The 10,657-nt window shown below is 40.2% G+C and overlaps 1 protein-coding gene across 1 annotated transcript in view; it reads right to left on the reverse strand.

The window, feature by feature from the left end:
- Positions 1-10,657, reverse strand: part of KMT2A (lysine methyltransferase 2A) — an 88,251-nt gene that overhangs the window by 8,606 nt on the left and 68,988 nt on the right. Inside the window, exons 28-31 of the mRNA XM_023517288.1 lie at positions 10,150-10,230; positions 8,472-8,536; positions 7,180-7,350; positions 5,340-5,414 (exon numbers count right to left, since the gene is read on the reverse strand). Coding sequence (XP_023373056.1) covers positions 5,340-5,414; positions 7,180-7,350; positions 8,472-8,536; positions 10,150-10,230 — 392 coding nt within the window. The remainder of the gene's footprint in view (positions 1-5,339; positions 5,415-7,179; positions 7,351-8,471; positions 8,537-10,149; positions 10,231-10,657) is intronic.

Consider the following 10,657-nt stretch of genomic DNA (forward strand, 5'->3'; position numbering starts at 1 on the left):
AAAAAAAAAAAAAAAAAAAAAGAAATGAGTCTGCTAGAGGAAAATCCTGCCAGAAGGTGAGAGGGTGGATTATATTAAATATTAGCTGGAAATTAACAATAGATAGCCATTAAAATGATCTGTCAATATGGAAAACATTCATGATAGATTGCTAAGTGAAAAAAACATGCCAAACTATGGACTTTTCTATGTGTTGTAAGTACATAGAAATGCTAAATTATTATGTTCATACTGACCACGTAAGGCAGGAATTAATAGCTTCATTTTAAGGAGAGTAAACCTAAACATAGATAAATTGTTTTGTTTTGTTTTGTTTTTGAGATAGAGTGTCAAACTGTTGCCCTGGGTAGGGTGCTGTGGCATTACAGTTCACAGCAACCTCAAACTCTTGGGCTTAAGCGATTCTATTGCCTCAGCCTCCCAAGTAGCTGGGACTACAGGCGCCTGCCACAACACCTGGTTATTTTTTGGTTGTAGTTGTCATTGTTGTTTGGTGGGCATGGGCTGGATTCAACCCACTAGCACAGGTGTATGCGGCTGGTGCCTTAGCGGCTTGAGCTACAAACGCCGAGCCCTAAACATAGAGAATTGAAATAACATGCCCATGGTCACAAAGCTAGCATGACAAGATCTCAGTTTTGGACTGTGTGGCTCCAACTATAATTCCATTTTTCTTTATAGGTAGTGGAGCACCTGGGTTCTGTACTAATTCTTGTGCTGTTCTAGTGAAAGTATGGAAATAGTTCACTCAATAGTTATTTTGTTTTTCATTTTGTCTCACGCTGTTCTGTTTACTTCAGATTAATATATGGCTACAGAAAATAAGGTGACATTGGTTGCCTCTATTATGTAAAGTCCAAGCTGTAGTTGGGTCCTTCACCCAGGAGATGTGCTATATTCTCCTACATGTACCCACTGGATGAGAGCTTGCCAACCCCTACTTTTTTACCCTACTTGAATTTGTGTTTATTTTTTTTCTTGTGAGGGCATGTAGTTGTTTATCTACATGTTTCTTTTTTTCTTTCCTCTCCCCTCAGGTGCCCTGACTAGAGTGCTGTGGCATTATAGCTCACAGCAACCTCAAGTTCTTGGGCTTAAGTGATCCTCTTGCCTCTGTTTTTCTATTTTTAGTAGAGCCCCAGGCATTGCTCTAATTTATTTATTTTTGAGACACAATCTAGTTCTGTTGCCTTGGCTAGAGTGCAGTGGTGTCATCATAGCTCACTGCAACCTCAAACTCCGGGCTTCAAGTAATCCTCTTGCCCCACCCTCCCAAAATGTTAGGATTACCAACATGGGCCACCATACTTGGCCTTATTTTATTTCATTTAAAAATTTTTTTTGTAGAAGGTCTCTCATTATGTTTCCCAGGTTAGTTCTGAATTTCTGGGCTCAAGCAATCCTCCCGCCTTGGCCTCTTAAAGTTTTAGGATTACAGGAGGCACAAGCCACTGTGCCTGGACTCTGACTGTTTAAATCTGCTAACAGTTAGGGTTCCTATAGACACAGGGAGAAGAATGGTCATAAAAAGCTAAAGAAAAGAGATGACCTTTGCCAAGGTCTTGAAGGATTAAGGATTAATAAGGGTTTCTTATGCAAAGCAGGGAATTTGGAGATTCTGGTAGAGAGAAGTGCATGAACCACAGTATGCTAATGTGAGAGCACATGTAATATGTGTCTAAGTAATAAGAATTACTTAGGGACACATGTTAAAAATTCAGCTTTCTCAACTCTAAGTCCAGAGATTCAGATTCACACCTATGGACCACAACTTTATACACTGATAGAAGGCCAGATGCAGTAGCTCACACCTGTAATCCTAGTGCTCTGGAAGGCCAAGGCAGGTGGAGTTTGACACCAGCCTGAGGAAGAGTGAGACCCATCTCTAAAAGCCCAAGAGTATGAGGTTGCTGTGAGCTATGATGCTATTACACTCTACAGAGGGTGACAAAGTGAGACTCTGTCTCAAAAAAAGAAAAAAAAAGATACACTGATAGATGTGAAACAGTAACTAGTGTAAGTGACTATGGAAAAAAGAATCTTAAGTGGTGAGGAAAGTAGTGAAAACTGAGAGACTGGACGGATGAGTCAGGCTGTATAGGACCGTGACATGGAAGGATCCATAGCCTGGACATCTCAGGTGAGCAGGGCCCTGTCTGCTGCTACTCAGGGATTTTCCTGAGTGTTTAACACAATACCAGGCATATTACAGGTGCTTCGTAAATATTTACTGATAACATACACTTAAGGGTTGGAGATTTTATTCCATAACTAGTAGGCAACAGTAAGAAGTTTGTGAGGTACTTCTGGTGACACTAGGGTACACTATAAAAGAAGGAAGGATGGGAGATTCAGGGACCAGTTATAAAGCTTTTGAATATTATAAGTAGAAGAATAAGGGCTATGCCCAAAGAAGGAAAAAAAGAGTGCCAGGCGCAGTGGCTTAAGCCTGTAATCCTAACACTCTGGGAGGCCCAGGCAGGTAGATCGCCTGAGCTCATGGGTTCAAGACCAGCGTGAGCCAGAGCAAGACCCTGTCTCTAAAAATAGCTGGGCGTTGTGGTGGGCACCTATAGTCTCAGCTACTTGGGAGGCTGAGGGAACAGAATTGCTTGAGCCCAAACAGTTGGGGCTTGCTGTGAGCTGACACCATGGCACTCTACCAAGGGCAATAAAGTAAAACTCTATCTCTTAAAAAAAAAAAGGAAAAAAGGACAAGAAAGGGATATGACCCATACTTTTGGGGTAGAATCAACAAGATGTGAGTGATGACAGAAAGAAAGTTGTTCTGACTGGAGCTCTATGGGATGGTGTATAAGGTGAGAAAATGGGAACGGATGATCAGGCCTAGGAAGTGGTGAGACTAAGGTTAAGAGGGGAAGAGGCGAGAATCAGGAGAATCCCAACTTTTTTTTCTTGAGGTTGGGTCTTGCTCTGTCACTCAGGCTGCAGTATGTAGTGGCGCGTCATAATTCCTTGGCTCAAGTGATCCTTCTGTCTCAGCATCCCGAGTAGCTGGGACTATAGACACACTATGTCTAGCTCCCCAGCTTTTAAAAAGAAAACTTATTTGCCATTTGTTATTTTTAAAATGGAATGTATTTGAATTAACCAGTTTAAAAAAATTTATAAATGAAATACATATTCATGGAAATAAAGCAATACTGGATATAGTGATAGAAAATAAAGGTTGCCCATTCTATAATAACTCTCCAGATTCCACTCTTCAAAGGCAACCACTATTACAGATATAAAAGCATCTAAAGCAGTGGTTCTCAACCTTCCTAATGCCGTGACCCTTTAATATAGTTCCTCATGTTCTGGTGACCCCCAACCATAAAATGGTGAAGTAGCAATGAAAATAATTTTATGGTTAAGGGTCACCACATATTAGATACATTTTCTCATAACTTTGTTTTTCAATTAGTTTAAGCTGAACCTATTTTTAAATTGCCCTGCTGAGGACTATTTGGGTCACTTCCAGTTCTTTTGCTACTACAGATGTAATGAACATCCTTGTACAGTTTCATGACTTGGTTGAGACTACTTATAGGATAATTTCTTTTGAGTGTAACTGTTGGATGGAATGCGAAGTAATTTGAAAATTTTGATAGTTACTGCTTATTTTCCCAAGTGGTTGTATTTATAATCTATATACCCACCAGTAATGTAAGAGAGGGCCCATATCCTCCACCTTTATCTATCTATATTATCTCCAAATGCTAAATCTAGCTGGGCATGGTGGCTCATGCCTATAATCCTAGCACTTTGGGAGGCTGAAGCAGGGGACTGCTTGAGCTCAGAAGTTTGAAACCTGGGCATGAGAAACACAGTGAGACCTCATTGCTACAAAAAAAAAAAAAAAAAAAAAGAAAGAAAGAAAGAAAGAGAGAAAAATAAGCCAGGTGTGGTGGCATGAGCTACTTGGGAGGATAAAGCAGAAGGATCCCTTGAGCCCAGGACTTTGAGGTTGCAGCGAGCCATGATAATGCCACTGCACTCTCCAGCTTGGGCAACAGAGCAAGATCCTATCTACAAAAACAAAGCAAAACAAAACCAAAAAAAAAAAAGTTAAATTTTTTTCTCTAAGTACCCATTTGCCTACATTCCCAGAACAAATCTGGAAGAAGGTAGAAGAGATAGACAGATGTGAAATAAACAGAGTCATTGGAAGATTTCTACCTTAGGTTAACTAACATCTTCAATGTTCACTCAAAACAAATATATTAGTAAGTTTTTGTTCTGCCTAAATATTATTTAAGTCGAATAGCAATTAGAAATGATTTCAATTTTACAAAAGGTATAACAAAACCACAATAAGATACCATTGCACACTTATTAGGATGTCTAAAATCCAAAAAAGAGAAAGCAAGGATGTGGAGAAACTGGAACTGCCATACATTGGAGGTACAATATAAAATATGCAGTCAGTTTGGAGGAAAGAAACAATTTTGCAGTTCCTCAAAAAGTTAATCAGAGTTACCATATGACTCAGTAATTCCACTCCTAAGTATATGACCAAGAAAAATAAAAATGCTTCTACACAAAAACTTATATATAAATATTTGTGGCAACAGTATTCACAATGGTCAAAGAGTGGAAAATGTGTATCAAACAATGAATATATAAGCAATATACATACACATGGAATATTACTTGTCAATAAAAAAGGAATGAAGTGGGTGGTACCTGTGGCTCAGTGGGTAGGGCGCCAGCCCCATATACCGAGGGTGGTGGGTTCTAACCCGGCCCTGGCCAACCTGCAACAAAAAATAGCTGGGCATTGTGGTAGGGGCCTGTAGTCTCAGCTACTTAGGAGGCTGAGGCAAGAGAATCACCTAAGCCCAGGAGTTGGAGGTTACTATACCTCTCTAGTATAGTAACTCTACCGAAGGCAATAAAGTCAGACTCTGTCTCTTAAAAAAAAAAGGAACAATGTATTGACACAATGTAACACAGCGAGGAACCTGGAAAAATTATGTTAACTAAAAGAAGCCATTTAATCTGTATAAGATATCTAAAATCTAGAATAGGCAAATCCATAAAGACAGAAGTAGATTTGTGGTTGCCAAGGGCTGAGAATGAGGAATGACTACTAATTATACGGTAGTGATAGTTATAAAACTCTGTGACTATGTTAAATACCTCTGAATTGTATGCTTTAAGTGGATGAATTATATGGTATATCAATTATATCTCAATAAAGCTGTGAAAAATTATTATGATTTTTTTTAAAGGTGGATTTTTTTTTTTTTTTGGTAGAATCAACTCTCTGGCTTTGGCAAACTGATCACCAGAATATTCTGAGATAGGAGTAGAATAACAGCTCCAGCCATTACCTGCAAATGAGAGCTGCTTTAGGCGGGCATTTGATCGAGCTTCCTGGACTTTATCTGTCAGTGACTTCCAGGCATCTGTGTGGAAATAAAGAAAACCGTAGGCCAAAAAATATTCACACAAATGATACTAATGGTGGGCACAAGCACTGTGCTTAGAATCCCTAGTGTGAGCACATACCCTTTTAGAATAGTGCTTTCTTGTTTGTAAGCGTTTGAATCAGTGTGTTAAAGAAGCAGGAAGGTGGACTACCCAGCAGTGCTGCCTTCTGTTAGAGGGCACAGAAGCACTGAGGCGAGCCCCTAAAATGACCTTTGAGTTCTCCGAGGCATTCACACTCCTTGCTGGGAGTCCGGCTCTCATACCTCAGTGTTTGTATTACTTCTGTTCCTTATACCCCTAACCAAAAACAGTAGCAGTAGTAATGATTTAACCAGGCCTGTGGGGAGGTCAAAAAAATCTCAGTTCCTTAAAATTAAGGGGTAAACTAGAAAATCTTTATGATCCCTTCAAGCTCTAACCTGAGAGCCTATGATTTCTTACTGTCGGCTAGAGATTTCCACTTGTATTTCTTAACCACCAGTCCACACTCACTATCTGATGTGGAACTCATATTCTCCTTACATGTTCTTTGTTCTCCATACGTTGTATTTCTTTTAGTCACCCAGACCTGAATCTTCAGTTACTCTTCTTTCGCCAGTCCTTATATCCAACTTGTCACCAAGCGTGTCCATTCTTCTTTCTTTTCCCACAGAAAATGGCCTTTACTACCTGACATCTCCTTTCTAGCAATACTCTCATTAGTGACCTCTTGTCTTGAAGTGTCTCCAGTTCTACATGGAGCTACCACATTAAGTTTCCTAAAATTCTGCTTTTATTTCACTGCCCCAAGTTTTGAAAGGCCTCATGGCCTGGCACTGAACTCCCCCCAAACTTATGCCCTCTCTACCTTTCCAGTATTTTCCTTTACTACTCCCTGACATGGATTTCGGTATCACCCTCTCACCTGATACAACTCTAAACCTGCCAAAAGCAATCCTATCTTTCTGACTTTGCTCACATCCCTGCTTCTCTGAAAGCTCTCCCCATTCCTCTTTGCCTTACCCAAATTGTTTTCTTTTAATAAGAATTTTCCATTCCATTAACCTTCATGGATTTTTTGATAACCCTAACTTACCCATGGTACCTGTCTTCCCATCAAACTCTTTTAGTATTGACAGCTTAGAGAACATTCACCAGTCCTTCGAAGGCTAATGAGCACCTACATGCTCAGGACACAAAGGCTAATAAGAAAATAAAACGCCAGCCCTTACTAGAAGTTTGCTGTTGACCGAGTAAGAAATAAAAATTTACAAAATAAATTTTAAGCTACATAAAATTCAAAAGGAGGATGTGGGCGTGTTTAATTGCCTCCGCTCAGGGAAGACAATCTGAACTAGATTGTGAAAGGTGAGCTGGAACTCACCAGGTGAGTAAGGGCAGGGAGAGCATCCAGGCAGAGGGGAGAGCGTGTGTAAAGGCACAGGAGAGAGAGAATGGCAAGGAAGGTGCACGAGGAAGTGGCAGAAAACAAGGCTGGAAAGAGAAGCAGAGTTCTCATGAGCTCTGCTAAGATGTGTATAACCTTGAAAACAGAATTTGTATCATTAACTTCTCACATAAATTATAGCTATTTCTCCAATAAGACAAACTTCTCAAGAACAAGGAAAATGTATGAGCCTCCAAGTATTCTCCTGACACCTAGTATAAAAGGTTCACCTACATGGTACAAATACTCATAAAATACAGATCTAGCTGAGACAGGACCTCTGCTGGCAGGTGAACATAATTGAATTCACTCACCTTCAATGCTTTCTGCACAGATCTGAAAGCCATCATCACTTGAAATTTCAAAGACAAGTCCTTTCTTGGGCTTTTTCTCAGCAATGCTTTCCTTCCGCTTTTGTTCTTGCTGGAGCCAAAGCATCAGTGGAGAGCTGAAATTACTTTCTTCTTCTTCCACCGTTTTAGGTTCTAAGGGGAAGAAATATGTATAAGGGTGAAAGTGGCTGTAGTAACAAATGTCTAGTGAGCACTGTGTACAGAGTACTTTACATACTCTGTCTCTGCACCTGACCACACTCCATAGCAGGCTTATTTCCATTTGTAGATATGGAAGGAGCTTGCTCTAGGTCATAGCTAGAAAGTGACTAAAACCGTTTTTTGGGTTTTTTGTTTGTTTGTTTTACACGAAGTTATACTGTCTCTGTGATAGAGTTTCTGGCATGACCACCTGATAGTTTTCAGTGCATAACTGCCCTCAACAGGGTCATAGGCAAAAACCAACAATAGTTTATATATATAAAGTGCTTACCATACGCGAGGCTCTCTCTTAGGAACTTCACATAGTTACTAATCCCCACAGTAACTCACTGAGGTAGGTGTTACATTATGTGCATCTCCATTTTAAAGGTGAAAAACTGAGGCAAGTAACTAGCCTAGCTAGTAAATGGTAAAGGTGGGAGGGATTTCAATCCACCTTGGCTTCAGATGCCCTATCAGTCACCACCCTCACATAAACAGAAGTGTCAATCCTCTAGAGTTAACAAACCAGTGGCATGAGATAATATCCCAAATCTTATGCCTGAGCATTTTTTCCACCTGGTTCTCTATTGGGAAGTCCTATCTGTGGAACTGGGCAAGGCCTTATATGCAGAACTCTCTAATCTTGAAGAGACTTGTTTTCTAATCAATTCCAGACAGAAAATGCTATGGAGATGTATGTGGTGGTGTAACCAAAATCTGACTTGCTAATAAAAATACTGCTTGGTTTTCTTTAGTGACAACTAAAGGGTGAAGCCAGGTTATTATTAGCTACTTAAATCTCACTGTTGTTAAAACTCATAGAATGGAAAAGTATTTACAGGTGTTCTTTTGTGTCCTTTAGCTGAGAGAGAATCACAGAGTGTGTACTAGAAGACCACTGCACCAGGGCAGAGATGCCCTGAGTTTCAATCTACAACTTTAGCCAATCACTTAACTTCTCTGGACCTTAGATTTTTTTAAATCTAGAAGATCAGGAGGCAAAGTAGGTGATTTTAATCATCCTTTTAGCTTTGAAATTCTTGGATTCTAACCTGTTACCACCCACATACCTGTACTTTCTGGTTCATTTGCTGGATTTTGTGTCACCTGAATCTCTGGAAGACCAGCCACTTGCCTGAATAAAAATAAATTCAAATGTGAAATATAACATCAGCTACTTCTTTAATTCAAAGACTAAAAACTGTCCATCATCTGCCATACAGCTGTGTTAGTTTTACAGAATGTTACTAGAAAATGAACCGCAGGAGCTTTTGGTAGAACTGGTTGAATGAACACACCACTGTATGGTGCCAAACATAAAACTGTCTTTTATGAGGCCAGGCACAGTGGCTCACGCCTGTAATCCTAGTACCATGGGAGGCTGAGGCAGGTAGATTGCTTGAGCTCATGGGTTCCAGACCAGCCTGACCCTGAGCGAGACCTCGTCTCTAAAAATAGCTAAGTATTGTGACATGCAGTTGTATTCCCAGCTAGTCAGGAGGCTGAGGCAAGAAAATCGCTTAAACCCGAGAATTTGAGGTTGCTGTGAGCTATGACACCATGGCACTCTACTGAGGGTGACAAAGTAAGACTCTGTCTCCAAAAAAAAAAAAAAAGAAAGAAAGAAAACGGGGAGGGGGAGATGGGAGTTACGTGTATGGCACACCTCTTGGGGATGGGACACGATTATAAGAGGGACTTTAGCAATCAGTGTGACCTAATTCTTTGTACCCTCAATGAATCCTAAACAATAAAAAAAGATGTATGAGCCAGTAAACCGCCAACAATTTTACTTTATAAAATTAAATAAATCCTGAAACAATCCAAATGTATACTCATAAATTACTGTAGATCCATTCAATAGAACGGAAAGCAGCCACTAGAAAAGAGAAGTGCCTCTCCATGTACTGGCATGGAAGGAAGCACATGACACAATGCAAGTGAAAACCAAGCACAAAAGAGCACATACGACAGAATCCCTTTTATGTAAAAGAAAACACATACATGTTCATAACGTGTATATAGCATCTAGATCTGTATATGCAAAGAAATGAGTGCATGGATAAAAACAAATTATCACGTTACCTCTAGGGAACAGATTGGGAAGTGGTGGGCAGGACAAATAGGGAACCATTACCCAGTTATTTAAGTAATTCTATGCTATGTTTTTTTACCATCCTATATTACTCCCATGAAAAAAAATTTGGCAAAAAACCAAAAATCAATGCATATCACAAAGAACTCCTTTTTTTTTTTTTTTGGGAGACAGAGCCTCAAGCTGCCGCCCTGGGTAGAGTGCTATGGCATCACAGCTCACAGCAACCTCCAACTCCTGATTCTCTTGCCTCAGCCTCCCAAGTACCTGGGACTGCAGGCGTCTGCCACAATGCTTGGCTATTTTTTGGTTGTAGTTGTCACTGTTGTTTGGCAGGCCCGAGCTGAGTTTGAACCCGCCAGCTCCAGTGTATATGGCTGGCACCTTAGCTCCTTGAGCTACATGCGCCGAGCCAAGAACTCTCTTTTTAAATGAGGTAAACAGAAGTGAGGGTTTAATCTTAGAGACTAATTTTATTTTTTGTTTTTTGTTTTGGAGATAGGGTCTTTCTCTGATGCCCGGGCTGGAGTGTGGTGGCAGGATCATAGCTCACCGCAGTCTCAAATTCCTGGGTTCAAGTGACCCTCACACTCAGCCTGCCAACAGCTACGCCATTGCACCTGGCCGCTTAGAGCACTAACTTTTAACCTTACCCTGCAGGTTGCCCACACTCCTTTTGTGATGACTGTTCCACACTAGCTGTATTCTGTTGCTCAGCTTCTGTTCCTGGAGTCCTGAAACAGAATCATTTGTATCTTTTTAAGATAAACGACCAGTAAATATAGTACATATTGAATTAAATGTGGAGGTCAATCTAATAGCATCTGATAAAATTTATGAGCCAGCAAAACTAACCTATGGTCATAAAAGTTAGAATAATGGTAACCCTGAGGAGGTACTGACTAAGAGAGGGCACAAGGAGGGTGCTAGGTATGTTCTCTGTCTTGATGTAAATGGTGGCTACAGAGGTGCACACTTATGTAAAAATTCACTTGTGTACTTTACATATGTTATACTTTAATGATCGAGTTTTAAAAAAGGGATCTAAGAGGATGTACAACAGGGGACTTTGCCTTCCAGACATGAATGATCATTCCCTAGTATCCTGAGCTTCAGCGGGGGAAAAAAACCAAAAACAAAAAAAAAAAAAAAAAAAAAAAA

The sequence above is a fragment of the Otolemur garnettii genome, unplaced genomic scaffold (assembly GCF_000181295.1).
Source record: "Otolemur garnettii isolate 467f Iridium unplaced genomic scaffold, OtoGar3 scaffold00108, whole genome shotgun sequence".
NCBI classification, from domain to species: domain Eukaryota; kingdom Metazoa; phylum Chordata; class Mammalia; order Primates; family Galagidae; genus Otolemur; species Otolemur garnettii.